The sequence below is a fragment of the Populus euphratica genome, unplaced genomic scaffold (assembly GCF_000495115.2).
Source record: "Populus euphratica unplaced genomic scaffold, PopEup_1.0 scaffold127.1, whole genome shotgun sequence".
NCBI lineage: Eukaryota > Viridiplantae > Streptophyta > Magnoliopsida > Malpighiales > Salicaceae > Populus > Populus euphratica.
This window is the reverse complement of record NW_011500017.1, coordinates 323,638-341,518: the sequence shown is the minus strand read 5'-3', so window position 1 is coordinate 341,518 and position 17,881 is coordinate 323,638. Positions and strand designations below refer to the sequence as shown.

Genomic DNA, 17,881 nt, shown 5'->3' with positions numbered 1-17,881 from the left:
GGCTTTATAATTGTATGAACACGATATGGACTTGCGAATATTTGCCAGCATGCAATATGCCCACCACTATACCACGGGTTTACTCCTCTCGTTCTCTCTCAATTGCTGAGAGTAGTGTAACTAAGAAAACGCTAAAAATTATTACAGGCAATTAGGCATAAATTATGACTTACGCTAGCTAGTGACGAATTCCAAAAGTAAGACGACTATCAAAGGTGATTGTCCCCAGCAGCCCATTCTCCAATCACCTGGTTTAAATTGTTGTCTGCTTGCTTGCTTTGCTGAATAAATTTACATTTCTGACAGAAAGGAGCTTGCTTGCAACTATGAAACTGCAAAGGAGCTTGCTGAGTGTGATTTTGACAGGGAGCAGTTTGCTTGCAAGTGTGGAGGCATACAGGACAATAGAAGGGTAACTAACAGTCTTCTTAATACAAGGTTTCTCTTGTAAACAGAGTCACAAAATAAATTGAATTTTTGTTCCACCAGCGAAATCTACAAGTTCACGTCCAAAATATTACAAACGAATCCCCTCATGAAACTGCAAAATAATTCTAGTACATCACCTATTATCTGCACATGTGATTAATACGAAGGCTTGCCGAAAAAAAGCATGAGGGAATCACTTAAACCCACTCACCACCTTACTTTTTTTTTTTTTTTTTTTTTTTTGATGAGGATGGCACCCGAAATGAGTTCGGTCTCATTTCTTCTCTAACAGTTGATGCCACACTGCTCAACATCTGGACCAGTAACTCTAGTGGTGAAGGGATCAACTCTCACCCACAACAAGGAAAAGATTGAAGCAAGGAGAATAGACCACACGACAACAATGGTGGGTGTCCGGTTCTGGCGACCCATCAAACCTTTGAGGAAAGGATAGAGATGGATGATCACCCAGAATGCGAAGAAAAGCTTGCCAAAGAGTGGACCCCATGACTGATAACCACTGTTGATTGCATGGGATATCCCAGCAACAACACCCACCAAGTTAACGATGAGGAGAGTTGTTGGCGGGACAAGTAGAGTTGTCCATTTGAACAAGTATAATTCAGCAAAATCACCGTCCTCGTCTGATGCCTTGGACGTAACAGTGAAGTTGGTGTCAATGCCAGCAAGTACTTTGAGCAAGCCTTGGCAAACAGCAAAAAGATGGGCTGAAACACCACCGATAACCCAAAACTGTTCATTCCTCCACCACTCATCAATCCCAACACCACTCCACCTCATCTCCAAGATGCCGGTTGCAAAGATGGAAAGAAAGAGAGAAATAAACCATATGCTTGCGATGTTACTAATCTGCAACAGAACAAGTGAAGCAAAGGCTTAGTAGATGCTAAAGATGCAGTGATGGGAAGTCTCTTGCAAGCTACACACAGCGGCAATACATTAGATGCCGATTGAATGCATATCTATAAACATAAATCACAAAATATTAAACCATTGAAATTGCAATAATTTTGGCAACCAAACCAAAATGCCATATTGGCAATATTTTTGGTTTCTTTAAAATCACTCGCAGATAACCTACTACCCTCCCTATAGGCAGTTCCCAAGTGAGCAGGGACTGCACAAACAAGGAGCACAGAGAAACAAATTGCCTTCAAGGCCAAGTTTGGACATACAGAGGTTGCATGGACAGAAACTGTGGTGTAACTAACCTGTGGAATAATGAATTTGTCTGTAAGTAGACAGATAGCTGGAAGTGTGCAATACAGGAGAAGAGGAATGGCGGTGATTGGATAAATGGTAGTGTTTACATATGCAAACCTCTCAAGCCATTTCAACCTACCACCATAGCCATACCAAATTGGACAATGCCGACTGAGAAGAATTTCAACAGAACCCAGAGCCCATCGAAGCACTTGGTTCAGACGATCAGAAAGATTAATAGGAGCAGACCCTTTAAAGGCTGGGCGCTTGGGCATACAATAAATTGACCGCCAACCACGGGCATGCATCTTAAAACCAGTAAGAATATCTTCTGTAACAGAACCATAGATCCATCCAATCTGCAGTTTGAGAAACAAGCATCCAAACTCTTGTGAGGAATCAAGAAAGTACAACAAAGTTAAAACAGCTAGAGTAAGCAAAGCTTGTATGCAGGCAACAAAATCAAACTAAATTTGAGATGCTTGCAATGAACAGATCAGTTTCAAGGTTTGCCTAATCCAGAGGCTTAATTTAGGCCTGTAAACTCTGGTAGGAAGGATTATCTTGGTACAGAACATATTTTTGCTCATTATAGTATATTACATCCTCATCCTTAACATAACTATCCCAAGAACATCAGATCACGGTCCTCAAATTCATGAAATACATAAATCTGCTTAAATGTGCAGATGGAACTATTGGCAAAAACAACTGACAGTGCCCAAATGGAAGTTAAAGCAATAAACAAAAGAAATAAACATACCTCAGATCCCCAATCTGTTTTGTCCTCATACCCACAACTAATGACATGAATAGCTTCTTTAAGAAGAGTTTCTGGTGTTGCAGACTGAGGAACACCGCCATTCTCCATAAGTGTGGAAGCAACAAAAACTGCTGACTGGCCAAACCTCTTCTCCAGGCTCATTTGAGACATGAGAAGTGACTTCTCATCATCAAATCCAGCTCCTGAATTTACAAATGTACATAAAAAATCTTAGTCACACCTAATATGATTCAGTAATTTGAAACTGAAGAAACTTCCAGCAATCAATTCATGCTACCCCAGCAAGATCAGTTGGTACTTGTATAAACAATTAACTATATGCTCACAAGTGAAAAACATGACGATGTATCTAACTTCCACACTAAAGGTTGCAATAATATTGTTTCAATGACCAGTATAGAGTCATGGGTTAAACAAATTCAGTTTCATGGTTGACTTATCAACTTTAGATGTTAAAGATACTGTTGCTGATAACCCTAACCTGCAGTAAGAAAATGAATAAAATGCCTTCTAATAATATATTTATACGAAACAGAATGAGAAAACAAAAAATGTACCTTCAACGCCTTCTTCTATATCGTCCAAGCTGAAAATGGGTACAGTGGGATCTACATGCTTTCCAGATTTCTTCTTGTCAGATCCCTTTTTGCTTGATTTAGAACCCTTCTTTCGTGATCCACCACAGAGTGAAGACAGCATGCCTGGTTTCTTATGCTTGGGTTTGAGGGGAGGTTCATAACCATACAATGCTGTCCTGTTAAAGACACATCCAGTACCCACATAGACAGGTCCTTGAATACCATCCAGACCCCTCAAGTTTATCTAATATTCACACAATAAATAAATAACATTAAGCAATGGCAAATAGTTTTATGCCGTACTACGATCAGCCAAATCATCAACACATAACAGACATAGCACAAAGCCAAAAACAAAACATTTAATGACACCATACTGGAAAGGCAAACATTACTTAATCAAGAGATGAAGAACTTACATCAAAGAATACAGTATTGCGATTGGCATATCGATCATTCCTGTCAATGCCATCAAATCTTTGTGGAAACTGAACATAGCAGACATGTTTCCCAAGGTTAGGATCCATCATGAAACACATAGCTTCTCTCAAAGCCTTGCTATTGTTTATGTAGTGATCACAATCAAGATTCAACAAGAAAGGCCCATTAGTTAGCACGGCTGATACGCGAACCTGAAAGAAGTGCAAGTGAATGTTTAAATAAGTCCAGACCTGAAGAAATAATAATACATACTTGTATACTTCATATAATAACTCCTATAGTTATCTACTCACAAGTGAATTCATGGCACCAGCTTTCTTGTGGTGCTGGAAGCCTGGACGCTTTTCACGAGAGACATAAACTAACCGCGGAAGCTCATTACCATCAGAATCAAGCCCTCCACTTTGGCCCAAGAAAACCTGAAGGTGAAAATGAGAACTTTCTTAGGGTACTTGTGCTTGGGATATGAGTTCATTTGACTGGCTTCAGCGAACTCATGAATCCAAATTCAAAAATTTGCAAAAGTTGGAGGCAGAATAAAGAGCATGAGGCTGGACATGACATGACTAGGGAAAAAAAAAACTAAAAGAGTATACGAGGCAAATAACGTGCAGTACAACAAGATACAAGAAATTGTCTGGTGTGCACAATATCATAGATATTTTTAACATTATAGGCTAGAAGAGAAAAGTTTCCCAAAGCTTAAGAGAACATGCCTAATCAATGAAAACTTGAACCATAAAGAAAAGCCAAAATGCTGTTACCTGAATCATTCCTGGATGGTCTCTGGTGTTATTTCCAGGCCATGGGGTCCCATCTTGCATAATCCATCCTTCTTCAGGCACCTTTTGCGCCTTGGCAACAAGCCCATTGATACGAATTTTAAATTCTTCATATTCTCTCTGCGACAACAGGAAGTTTGCCATAAGAAAGGTTCAACTATGGAAAACAGTGGCATGGCTAAGTAAACAATGCACTGAATTGATACCTTCATAGCTCTACGGTCTTTGACAAAAGATGGCTGCACTTTATCCTTCAAGTAGTCAATCTTCTGTGCAAAGTACCATTCTGGAGCCCGAGGCTCAATGCTGTACTTCTTGCAGAAGGGCACCCATTTCCTGGCAAACTCTGAAGTCTCAGACAAAGCTTCAAATGTCAACATTGCAGCACCATCATCAGAGACATAGCATGAGACTTTGTCAATTGGGTAGTCAACGGCAAGAATAGATAGCACTGTATTTGCTGTCACCAAAGGGGGCTCCTTTAAAGGGTCCACAGTACTGACAAAAATGTCAACGGCAGCTAGCTGGGACGGTTCTCCTTCATTGTCATATCTGTTACCCATATAGAACAAAAATCAAAATCATAAATATGGAAAAGGAAAGGTTATCATTACTTGAGAAGCATGGGAAGAGATTTGATTGCAGCACCAAGGGCAGATGAAAAAGAAACCCTACCTCAAAGCAAGCCTGTCAAGATATGTTTCACGATTTACAGGGAGCCACTTAGGGAACTGATCCAGTATCCAGGATATTGCAAACCAAATCTCACATATCACAGATATTAACCACAGAGCATACGCATTACGCACAGGATTTGTTATTCGGTAGTGCAAGAAAATGCAGAGGATAACAAGCCGCAAAACAATAACCATCCTGTATGGATTAATCCTAGAAGAAGGAACGGAAACCTTCCTTGAAAGAGGTTGCCGAGCTTCATCATTCCTGCAAGAACACAGGCAGGAGTATTTGAGTGTAGTTACCACCTAGTTTTCTATTCTCCATTATTGCTAACTGCAAATGCTCCAATTATCAGAATAGATTGCAAGTGATGTGAAAATTTGGAAGGCCCCATTACATTATTGGTATGGATTACGAAAACATGGTAAACGTAACCACATGCAAACTTACAGTAAAGAGTCATCCACAAGCACATCCGTGGCAGCATCAATATCTCCAGCACCCCTTTCAGAAGGAGCATGGCCAGTACTTATAGGAACAACAGTCTTGTCCTGCTTCATCTTCCAGCCATCAACTCTTTCTTTCCAGGCCACATTGCCCAGTCCCGGTGAACCGAACTCCCTTACTGGGTCCACAACCCTCACATTAGCTGCAAAAAACATCAAGAGTAAATGCCACGTATGACCACATAGCATACAAAAATATAACATGAGAACAAGGGATGTACATGATTGATGGACATCAGATGCATAAGGGATGCGCTTCCCACCACCAGCACCAGGAGAGGCCATAGAAATATGATCAGGTGATGCAGCAGACAGCTCTCCAGAAACCTAAAAGTTATATGTAGGCAAAGATTAAACTCCAGGCTTGCATTAAAAAATCATCTCGATTTCAAGTTTTGATTTTATTTTTATGTTTATTTTATTTGTTTGAAAAAGAAGAGCAACAGCATACCATAAGCTGATTGACTTACCTCTTGTCCACTGGTGAGTAGTGGAATATGGTTATGCGAAACCTCTTTATCATAATTTGGAGCTCCAGCATCTTCCCCTCGTCCATAAGTCATCTGCCAGCTCAGCATGCGTTCCGCAATCTTCTGTTTCTGGTTTTGATTTTCTGAAGAGTAATTAAAATCACTAGCACCATCGTCAGCATCACCATCCTCTTCTCTATCACCAAGAATGGCAGGGCTGCCTGAAAGACCTCACGGTTAATGCTAAAACTATTTGACAGTTATTAACATCATACAAAAAGTCAGTTATCCGGTGAGGAATTGACTTGCTATCAGCCTTTATTTATGCAACTCCTCCTCTTCCAAAAGAGCTGGCTTTTGATGGCATGAGAATTTTCATTTTCCATTCCATTGCATGAAAGAAACGATTTTCACATTATTATTAACGTCCAAACACTAATGTGATATTACGATTTAAAATTTATATGCACTTAACAAAAATAAGTTGCACTCGAATCAGAGTCACAATCTCTTCATTTTCTGACATTGAATAAAGCATACAGTGAGACAGTGTTGTTCAGCCTACCTTTGAGCCTCTTGTATCTGGTTTTGCACTGAGGGCAAGACTGATTGCCATGCTTCCTCTCGTATTCATAGCAAGGCCTGCACACTGGAAATGCACAAACATCGCAAGCAACAAACGGTTCACCATCCGCGTTCTTGCCAACATTATCACCACAGATCTGGCAAACTTGTCCACCCGTACTTTTCATGGGCTTCGCCTGTGTAGCCAAGCAAAATGCACTCATTTCAGAAACCATATAAGGAGTTTCAATGAACCTAACTCCAAAGAGCAATCTAAACCAGACTAAAACACTCAAAATATATACTATAATCGTCATCGGTACTTACCCCGGTTTCACCTTCTGATTCCATTGAGACCTGCTATCTTTACACCAGAATTGAACAGTCGATAGAAATAACTGTAGGGCCTCACCAAACTCTATGCATCCCTAATCATACAAAGAGCTAAGAAGTGTCAGCTTCTCTCTAACTCTCCACTTCAAAACCAACCTCTTATCTCCCAGATCGACTGCACAAGGAGAGAAAAAGAATCAAACTGCGCTGCTCGATAAATACACAATCACACAAAAATATATATATCCAGTAAGCAAAATAAGCCACCAATTAAGTTCACCAAAAAGAGGCTAATCAGCCTCAAATCTCTAGAAGAGCATTATAAACAAAGCAATCAAACTCGAACTTCCTTTTGATTTTCAGAAAATTACAAAATTGACTTAAAAAACAATAGCTCGAGCACAAAATAGCTAGGTTTGTTGAGCTAGAAAAAAAACGACACACTTTTTTCCATCCCCTGGAAATCAAATTCAATTTGACTAAAAAAACTCCACCAGATCTCAGAATAGAAAACAGAAATCAGAGAGTGAACAGTGACCTGCAGACTCACGCAGTCGAAGACCGATGCTACAGAGAAAGAATGAGAGTGGATTGAAGGAGGTGGTGAGAAAGAAGACCAATGCAAAGCAACAGCTCTGTCTCTCTATATGTTTATTTAAATAAATGTAGAATTAGTTATGGATTTTGTTTTCGTGGTAGGTGTAGCGTAGCTGTTATCCAGACACGAAAGCAACGACACACCAACTGCGAGTTTTTCAGTGACAGACTGCACAGACCGACGCCACTTGAGAAGGAAATAATTGCAAGGCAATTCCGGTATTGAAGATAAGAAAAAAACAGATCATACATTGCCTATCATTTCTTCTTACAAATATTATTAATTTTTTGCCCTTCTGCTAAAAAATCTAGAATGAAAAACAGAGGTGGGAGACAGTTGTTCTGTCTTTTGACTACAGCTGCTGCTGTTACGGTTTTTCTTTCTATGGGTTTTACTTACCCAGTAGTGTTGTGCCACGTAAGAGTGGAAAGGTAATGTTTTTTTCAACGGCTACAGAAACAAGAATGTCCGAATGGAAGGGCATTTGGCTCGAATATTTTATATAAATTAAAAAAAAAAAAAATGTCCGAAAAGCGTGTTGAACGACAATGCCTGTGCAGCAGTGGGGAATGTTTAATACCACCCTAGACGATCTCTTGCAATTACACATGTTTAGGTTGTTATTCCTTCAATTATATGTTTTTTTTTAATTTTTTTAATTTCATTAATTAATAAAAAAATATTTATATAAAACTAAAAAGTAAGATAAATTGCATTTATTTGGGATAATAATTGCAGTTATTTTTAAAATAATTTTTTATAATAAAATATATATTAATAATTTTTTTATTTTTTAAAAATTATTTTTAACATTTACATATCAAAATAATTTTAAAACATTATAAATATATTAATTTAAAGTAAATAAAAAATAAAAAAAATTTAAATTTTTTTAAAATATTTTTAAAATACAGAAATAAATATACAAAAACCTCCATTATAAAGTTAATCACACTTTACTTCCCCAACTTTCTTTTTATTTGAGTTCCCGAGGACCATTTTTTATTAAAAAAAAATAGACATGCTTGTGTAGGTTTTCATCCCTTCTTTAATATTTTTCTCACATCACATGTTTTCATGAAACGTGTATGTTATTAGATTATTGTTTACGATTAAAATTAATAAAAAAATATATTTTAAAATAGAAAGTAATTTGAAATATTTGAATAAAAAAATATAATTTACAGGCTAAATTAAATTTGACGTGACATGGTCAAAGAATAAACATCATGAGGTATCAAGATGGCTTTTATTTTTTAAATAATTAAGATTAGAGTGATTATTTTCTGTTATATTCGGTTTTTAACTATAAAAAGTAACTTCGGTTTTTAATTATAAAAAATAATTAAATTAATTTTTATTTTTTAAAAGAATAATTGAAACCGAACCAAAACTAAATCAAACCAATCTATTTTAATTCTATCTAGTTCGGTTCTTTATTTCCAAAAACCAAAAAAACCTATAAGCTAATATTTCTCCACGAAGCAGCCAGTAAGGTGCCTTTTCAGTTTAAGACAAAGGATTTCATCAAAAGAGCAAAAACTTCAATAATTTCCAAAGCCCTTAATTATCAACGTGCCCAACCCGACACAAAAGAACCCTTAAGAAAAACTATAACTGCCCGGCCCGGACCGGCCCAAATCCACAAGCACGTAGAGCCTTAAGAAATGCGAAGCCTGGTGATGTAAGTTGAACGAGCACTGGACAGGCATCATGTGATTTAACACTCTTGTTTGTATACACAGCATCAAATTTTTTTTACAGATTTATTTTCTAGGGTTTTGTATTCCGGAAGGAGATACATGGCCTCTTTTGGCTCTCTAAAATCTGCAGTCTTCGACAGAGAAGAGAGAAAACAGTAATTCTCTTCACTTACTCTTTATCTTGAAAAATTTAAAAATGAGTGGGACATATTCTTCAATGGACTTATCATTTTTTTTTTTTAATTTTTGTTGTTTTAAGGCAGTATCAATCTCATATTCGAGGCCTCAACGCTTACGATCGCCACAAGAAATTTTTGAACGATTACGGTACAATCACCGATTCTAATTTATTTCTTTAATCGAATTTAGTGATTTTGCTGTATAGATTTTTCTGTTTAAATGGATTAATAGATATTTCGTTGTTATAAATTTTTTTGAAGGAAATGATATTGTTTTTTTTGTCTTTAAAAGAAAGGCTGAAATAAGGACATAGAAGGAATTGATGCAAATACGAAGCAATGTGTTTGTAGAGTATTCCTTTCCTCGATGTCCAAAAGCAAAATGGGATGGTGAACAATCTCCTTCTCTAAGAAAGGAAGGAGGCTACAATCATCCTTATATTTCTTTTCCTTTCTTTTCTTTACATCGCTTGCAAATTATTTCTCATGACTGTTTTTTCTTCTCGTGTGTGTGTGTTTGTATAGGCTAAGTTTTGGTTTGGAAAAATATATATCAAGATTATAACTGTTTTATCTGGGAAATTTCGGGATATATTTTGACATTGGTGTTTTTGTGCAGTTAGTTATTACGGGAAAGGAAAATCTACCAATGAGAAGCTTCCGATTAAAACAGACAGAGACACCCTAAGAGAAGGATACCGGTAAGTTGATTCACTCTGGATTTTTTTTAATCTTCTTGTGTTGCCTCGTTATCAAGCATCCATGAGATTGTTGGTGATGTTGATCATTTATTTATTTATTTATTTGATGTATAAGTTTAGCTGCCCTGGAAGACTTGGATGTGCTGCTTATTTTTGTGATTTTTTGTCCAGCATGGATGCCCTAAATAACTTTTGTTAACAATGAGATCAAACTGATAATTAATCAGGTTTGAAAGATGTATTAAAGGAGGTGAGTGCCAATTAGGAACTATTTAGCAGTTGGCACAAGCTTGTTGGCATATCTTTTTTTTTTCTAGTGCAATTACGTGATTTACATAAGGAGTCATATGTCTCAATTTAGTGCTAGAACAAGAAAGGGCAAGGAATAAAAACATTGATTTTTGAGGCAGCAAGAGGGTATTACTTGATGTCCAGTTAAGCATGGGGATGATATGTTTCCATCCAACCACATATGTTAAAGTTTAATTCACTGTTTGTTGTATTATCATTCATTTCCTTTCATGCTCAATTCACACCGAATCATTTTTGATCTCGAATCCTATTCTGTGACAGTTTTGATGGTGGAAAATCCATCTACACCTACACGGTTAACGTGTCTTTTTTTTTTTTACTACCTTTCTAATTTAGACTCTGCAATTATGTCATCTATCACTTTCCTTTAATTTGTCAAGGTTCATACGTTCGGAGGAAGATGATATGGATGCATCCTGGGAGCAAAGGCTTGTGAAGCGTTACTATGATAAGCTTTTTAAAGAGTATCCTTTGCGAACGGATGTTTGATGTTCTGAACTATATTATGGTTAAGAACTATCATATGTTCTGAACTATATTTGTACTACTACATCTAAAATCCTCTTTAATATGCTGTGGACTTCCTTAGACTCTTTGAAGATATTGCATTGCTGATATGTCACACTACAAGGTTGGCAAGGTATGCGGTTTCCATTACACAAAGTCATCTAATCTGAGCTGTAATGAATGAAACTGTCACTCTGATGTGCTTGAGAATATATTTCATTGTTACATCAAAAGAATAAAGTGAACTGGCTGCAAAATATGACTTGTAGATTGGATTTTCCTTTTCTGACATTGCACAATATTTTCTTCTGGCTTATTTTTCCTCATCCCATATGGTCTAAACTTGGCATTTATTTCATCTTTGTTAGAGGACGGTATCTTGAAATGCATTACCCCATCTTTCTTCTTGCTGGGAAGTAGGGCAAGATTTCTGTTTTTCTGGCTGTTTGCCTCTCTAAGTCCTTTTATCACATGGAGAAACCTGAATAAAAAGCATATTTGTGTGGTGAATTGAAGCAGCATTGCCAAATGTTTTGGGAATCTCAGGGTTCTGTGGAAACTACGTTATTGGATTTGGTATGCACAAGTTTGTTGTTGCAGAATTAGTGATTTCTTTTTTTTTTAGAAAAAAGGACATGTGTTTCTAAAAGGAAAAACAGAAAGGATGCGTTAAACTGCTACATTGCACGCCAAGACTTAATACAAAATCTTTCAAAACACTCAATGGTGAGTTGCATTCTATTTGATATAATATTTCTCTATTTTTGAATTCTTCCTTACAGATTGGTTTGAGATGGAGGACAGAGAAGGAAGTCATATCTGGAAAAGGTAATATTTTTTCTTTGCTGGTTATTTTAGTTACAGTCTCAATCACACACATTAGTGATTTTACTCAAGGATTAGATGCCATTTCAGGAAGCAATCCGTCTTCTTATGTTTTTATCCATGGAAACACTTTTATATATACTGTTAACTGAAATGCTGTGATAAACATGCCTGATGCGAAACTGTCAGCATCACATCTTTATTACCTGTTTTGCACAACTAGAAGCTCATTCAGGTGTTGAAGTATGGGTATTACCACAACATTTTACTCATCCAAGCAAAATATTAATTATCAGTCGGGTCTTGGTTCTAATATGCAAATGCTACCATCAGATCTTTTTTAACTCTCAGGCTCTAACGCATTAGTAATCTAAATCTAAAAATATATTTTTTGAATATTTGCGTCTGTGCCCAAGATTTTTGAAATAGACTTTTTATTAAATACTGTCAAATTTTCCCTTCAATTTTATGAGTTTAAAGGATGCTAGAGAAAGTCGGGGCTCTGGAAATTTTTGTGATGCTGAGTTTTTCCACAAAAGGCTTGTTAAAACTTCTGGTTCTATTCCTGCTTGTATGGTTACTACTTTGCTGCAATATCGATCATGATGGAAAGGCATTGAAAGAATGTCTTGTTGTTTGGGGATTGGAAATTGATTTATTCCCCTTTCTGTCAGGGCAGTTCATTTGTGGTAACAAGCATTGTGATGTGAAAGATGGCTTGGCAAGCTATGAGGCAAGTGTTTATACTTCCAGCAATAAATTTAATAGCATTATAGTTGCATGCTTGTGTATAGTTTGAGCATCATTACATCTTGCTCTCTCAATTTGGCTACAGTTTCATTCATCTGTATGATCTTTGCATTCCGATGCCTGCAGGTGAACTTTTCTTATTTTGAAGCTGGTGAAAACAAGCAAGCCCTGGTGAAGTTGATACTTTGTGACAGGTGGGTTGGTTATCTATAAAGGTTGGCACGCCCATTTACTTTTGCTTTTGTAATAGACTCTGTTTCTATGTAGCTTTAACTGTCCCCAGAATCCAACTAAATGGTTATGTGAAACGTGGTGTGCCTTGGCAGCATTGCTGCAGATTTGGGATCTGAATAATGCTGTAGTCAGAAACTATTTCACTTATTTATGACTTGTAGGTCTTATCATCTTTGTATGGTTTTGTCAGTTATCAGTTCCGCCTTATTGATATATGGTGCCTCTGCATAATCCTTTTTGTTTTTTTAGCTGTATTCAATGTGATGCCCTACTATAATGTCAGAACAGATTAGTTAGGTATCAGTACCATCTAAATATAGAACTTTTGCTGAGGAGTTTAGTTAATTGAATTCAAAATTCACATGAGAATGTCATCATCTGGTATTTTATTTTGCCTTGGGTATCTTTGCTTTTGTTCCCATGAAATACATCTCCTTAATGTATTTCATATTCTTTAACTTCATTCCAGTTCTTTTACTAATTCCTTTCTAAAATGTTAACTGTTTCCAAATAGATGTGCTGAGAAACTTCATTACAAAAGAAGAAAAGAGAAGGAACAGATAGAGAGAAGGGAGAAAAGAGATCGTATAAGAAAACGGTATGAGCACTTTGCAGATTCTTGTCCACTTGTGAACCTATGTCCTGGTAAATTTTTATTGTCCCTGACTTGCTGTATAGAAAGCTAACGGTCCAGCTTTCAGGGAACTACTTGACGTTGTTGATGATTTGGACAATGAAGGGAGCGAGGAGAAGAGAAGAGGTTTGTGGATACAAATAATGATAACATATTTATTTTTCATTTACAGTTTCCTATGTGATGACATTCACTTGTGGCTATTTTCACTAGCTGTTTGTGTGTCCTTCCAAAGGTGCCATTATACTTCTTTTCTCAAAGTTTGAATTGGAGCTTTTGTTCTATAGAATTGCCTCCATATCTGGAGGGTCGCTTTAAACAAACAAATGTTACATGTGACCTTAATCCATCTCAAGTTGAACAACTTTTGGAATAAAGGGAGGATTACTGGACTTCTGTTTAGTCAGCTGTGCTAATACAAGACTAAGGGCAATTGCCTTGAAAACATTAGTAGCAAAATAAGCTTTGGTTCTACCTGATTGCTAAAGGGATTTTAGAATGATGTCTAACTGAAGCATAATAATTTCTGTACTCTTCCTGGAAAGAAATGTTTGGCTTCATGGCAATATGTTTGGCCATAAATGGTGAACTCAACACCTTTTACCTTCTTTTCCTTCGGCAGGTAAAAAGCCTGCAATTTCTGGAGGCAATAAAAAAACAGACGATGATGACAACTTTGATGAGTTTCTTGAGGGAATGTTTCCATAACTGGACGGCAGCTGCCATATCCAAGGGATGGTGTTCTTGTGCTTGACATATATGACCAGAAAGTTTGGAAGGCATGGTAGGGACCTGCTAATGGAGCTACAGTGAGTTGAAGTCTGAACCTTTTTCATGCAGAAAAAAATTGTTCACTCAAGGATTTAATGGAAATATTTGTGTATTTGATGAAACGAAGTTAAGGCAGAAGTTTGTACATATACTGGGCAGTATAATATGTTTATCATGCGTTCCTGCAATCCAAGTGCAAGTAAAAAAAACAAGATGCAATCCACGTTTGTTGACACCTGATTGTGAGATTAAGTAAAACCCAGGTTGCCATTTATGTATAATGTAATGCTACATCAATATGTGAAGACTGATGATAACTGCACTTCTCGAATCACAAAAGCTTTCCTGGGATAGCCATGAAAAGAGGAGAAAGGAAGGAATGCATCCTCCCGTTCTGGGGAAGAAGAGTAAGAAGTGAAGATGAAATGCCAAAATGGTCAAGGAAAGGGCCATCGACTCCTGTTTTGTATTTTTCTTTTCTAGTTTTCTCATCACAAGTCATTGACCTAGTTGTCGATCTGGATGACATTTTACAAGTCTGATCAACTTTACCTACTTTATATACGTTGCCTCCTGTTTTGTATTTTTCTTCTCTAGTTTTCTCATCATAAGTCATTGACTTAGTTGTCGATCTGGATGGCATTTTACAAGTCTGATCAACTTCACCTACTTTACATATATATATATAAGTGCATGAAATTCATTTATGCTTGTCTTGTAAAATCTGAAAACATAACACAACTCAAGATCTTATGCTAATTTATTTTACAAGCGGGATCGGGATTGAATGTGGGCGATAATTCTATCATGTTTTTAAGCACAAGACAGTTTCATCTTATTCTTTTTCATAAATCACAAAATATTAAAAGGAGATCAAATTTAATTGCTTTAACGGTTCAAGTAAATATCATGCTTGGTTAAAATCATCCCTGAGAACTAATATTCGCTTTATAGACAAAAAAGATGAGTGTTTTAGGATCGGCTGAGTGGTCTTTTTTAGTTCATTAATGATTTTCTAGATCGGTCTTAAAATAAAATCAAGCCCATGAATCCTTGCATTCCCTGAGATATCTCATGTTTATCATTCTTTTTATGAGAGGCCTGTCTTCCGATGGACAAAATCTTAATTCTGAAAAATAGTTAAAAAAGAATTGATTGTCGGCAATGAACGATTTTCTTGGATGCTAATATATGCATGTGAAAGAGAAGTTGTTTGGTGAGGCACATTGCTCATCGTTTTTACCAAAACACCAACAAAAAAAAAAAAACATGAAAAGTCCACGAAATAAGAGAATCTATAACTGGGCAGCTAAATAAATAAATAAATAAAAATTATATTTTTAAGTTTTATGTTTGTTTCTAGACACTTTAACCCGTCAGCTAAATAATCAGCTAAAATTGCCGTTAAAGACAAAAAGTGTTTCTTTTATATTTTTCTATAGCAAAAAGCAAAAGTAAATGATAATATTGACTATCTTTCTGAAGACAAAAGTATTATTTTAATAGTAATATATAAAACTGAAAATTAAAAATATTGTAATGATACAGTATTTTAACAGTAAGATACAAAATAGCCACCAAGAAAAAGTCAGGCCCAGAACTTACGGAGTTAGCTCTGCATGACGACAGCAGCTTTTGTCATCTAACCATTTGCCACCCACTAATGGCAGCAGTTAGCTTATACGGAGTTAGGATCACCCGCTGCTCTCCACGTGGCTTTATCTTGGTGTGCTACAGCCAGTATGTTAGCACGTGTCTTCCGGCTTTATCTGGGTGCACTACGGCCAATATGTTACCACGTGTCTTCTGACTTATCCAATAGTGTAATGATAATTATTTTCTAAAGTAATTTTTATTTATAAATATATTAAAATAATATTTTTGATATTAATATATTAAAATAACTGAAAATAAAAAAATAACTTCAAATAATTTTTTTTAAAATTTTATAAATTTTTTTTTGAAAAAACAAAAACAAACTGGCTTTTCCAATCCCCGCTATCTTTTGGTGGTCTGTCCATCACTGAACTAAGCAGTAATTACTAATTACAACGGAGTTGATGCTTTTCTGGCAAGTTTATATATATATATATATATATATATATATCTTACCGACAGCCATAATTCTGCCTCCCCGTCCTCAGCCCGTCTAATTCTCCAATCCTCGAGTTAAGGTAGTGATTATGGCATATCTCAGATATTGTTTGTCCTGCAGTGAGTTCACCTTATTTTTAAGCTCTCAGACTGCATGTATATTCAATTCGTCTTAATTACACTTAGCTTGTTCGAAGTGATCAACAAGTTTGCAGACAACCTTATTTCAAAAAACCACAATAAAAATCAGTTAATGCAATGAGCATTTGAGAATAATAAAAGAAAAATAAATATCAAACTTACTTTAGTATTTAACCCCACTCGACTGCGGAATGTGTTTAAATTTTTTATTTTTATATTTTAAAAGTATTTTTAAAAAAATTTAAATTTTTTTATTTTTTATTTTTTATAAATTAATTTCGTATTTTTAAATAATTTTAATATACTAATATCAAAAATAATTTTTAAAAATAAAAAATTATTAATATATATTTTAACACAAAAAATTATTGAAAAACCAACATCAACCACAAACAATAACACTCTCAACAGTTTCATTTAACTTTCAAATTACGTTAGCGATTTTGTTCTTGTTTTTCTAATATTGCTTCACAGAATTATTTATAAGATTCTTAGATATTTAATGTTAAATCTCTTTAGCATCTAAGATGAGAGAAACTAGAAACAGAGGATATTATATGTTTATTATTCTTGATTAAAATGAAAATTCATTTGTAAACGATGGTTAAATGAATTAGTATTAATATCTGTATTTTCCCTCTAAAAAAAATATCCTTTTTGAATTAGAAATGACAAGTCAAAGCCTTTTTCTTCTCTCTCTTTTTTTTTTTAAAAAAATGAAAATAAAACAGAAATACTCATCAAATATTCCATTCATTAAATCTCACCCTCTTACAAAAAAAAAAAAATGTTTAGATTCAAGAGGGATTGTTCCCTTCATAAAATGCTTAGATTCAAGAGGGATTGTTCCCTTCATTTTAATGCAAATTAAGACTATATCTCATTACATATTAGATGATTTTAAAAGATAACTACATAAATCAAATAAATTTAAGAAATTAAATTCCATTAAATATGTTGAAACTAAAAAGATCAGTAGAAAGCAGACATTAATTAGTTATAACATCTAATCCTTTGAGTACATGCTTTAAATATCAATGCCGTTGCTAAAGAACGTGGAAGATAGAAAGTTGCTGATGAAGAAAGGATAATTGCTTTACCTCATATTTTTTTATTGTATTTTCATTTTTTTTCAATTGGAATTGGTTAGGAATTCTGTCATTTCCTTTAGCTTTCCAGCCTGTCATATAGCTAGTTGAGTGTAATATATATATATAATTCAATCAAATAGTTAGAATAAGAAACATATTACAAAAAAAAACAAAAAAATTAATGGTATGAACTCTTTTGTTTTTCACTATTCCTTTCCCTTTCTTTTTCTGCAACCTCTATCATTTTTTTCATGATATTAAAGCTTATGATTACTTAGCTAACTTCGGAAAAAGAAATCGAAAATCAACAAACACCAACAATTGCTATGAAATCAACCTCACATTTCCCAACTTATCAAATCAAGATAGCCATATTATCTTGATCATAGTTTTGAAACTCAACCTGCTTGATAAGTCGACTTGGGACTCAATCGACTTAAAGCTAAAATCCGGTCGAGTTTAAGAAAAAATAGGAAAATGCAAAACTCGGGGTGACCCAATAAACTAACCCAATTAACCTGGTAAGACCCGGTTAAAAACTCAGTTGCAACC

General features: G+C 35.4%; 2 protein-coding genes and 1 long non-coding RNA gene across 5 annotated transcripts; 1 reads left to right on the top strand and 2 right to left on the bottom strand.

Moving 5' to 3' along the window:
- Window positions 1–443: 443 nt before the first annotated feature.
- LOC105141754 (cellulose synthase A catalytic subunit 3 [UDP-forming]) lies at window positions 444–7,646 on the bottom strand. 3 transcript variants are annotated; one of them, XM_011049096.1, is made up of 15 exons: window positions 7,328–7,646; window positions 6,784–6,964; window positions 6,454–6,653; window positions 5,893–6,109; window positions 5,644–5,749; window positions 5,367–5,565; window positions 4,914–5,180; window positions 4,445–4,790; window positions 4,221–4,358; window positions 3,750–3,875; window positions 3,435–3,647; window positions 2,995–3,259; window positions 2,417–2,619; window positions 1,662–2,012; window positions 444–1,299 (listed from the first exon to the last, which is right to left on the bottom strand). In XM_011049096.1, the coding sequence occupies exons 2-15, from the start codon at window positions 6,805–6,807 to the stop codon at window positions 715–717; spliced, it is 3,240 nt and encodes a 1,079-aa protein (XP_011047398.1). In that variant the 5' UTR covers window positions 6,808–6,964; window positions 7,328–7,646; the 3' UTR covers window positions 444–714. The 3 variants fall into 3 exon arrangements, with proteins under 3 accessions (XP_011047398.1, XP_011047399.1, XP_011047400.1); XM_011049097.1 differs by having other exon boundaries at window positions 5,893–6,113; window positions 6,458–6,653; XM_011049098.1 differs by having other exon boundaries at window positions 7,340–7,646.
- A 1,441-nt stretch (window positions 7,647–9,087) lies between these two features.
- Window positions 9,088–14,284, top strand: LOC105141752 (folate-sensitive fragile site protein). Its single transcript, XM_011049092.1, has 11 exons — window positions 9,088–9,245; window positions 9,350–9,417; window positions 9,889–9,970; window positions 10,663–10,746; window positions 10,883–10,922; window positions 11,572–11,617; window positions 12,289–12,347; window positions 12,491–12,558; window positions 13,113–13,196; window positions 13,300–13,358; window positions 13,855–14,284. Exons 1-11 carry the CDS (start codon window positions 9,190–9,192, stop codon window positions 13,938–13,940), a joined length of 732 nt encoding a protein of 243 aa, XP_011047394.1. The 5' UTR covers window positions 9,088–9,189; the 3' UTR covers window positions 13,941–14,284.
- Window positions 14,285–14,478: 194 nt separating this feature from the next.
- Window positions 14,479–14,796, bottom strand: LOC105141751 (uncharacterized). Its single transcript, XR_845445.1, has 2 exons — window positions 14,670–14,796; window positions 14,479–14,555 (listed from the first exon to the last, which is right to left on the bottom strand). It is a non-coding gene; the product is annotated as an uncharacterized LOC105141751 (long non-coding RNA).
- Between the last annotated feature and the right edge of the window lie 3,085 nt (window positions 14,797–17,881).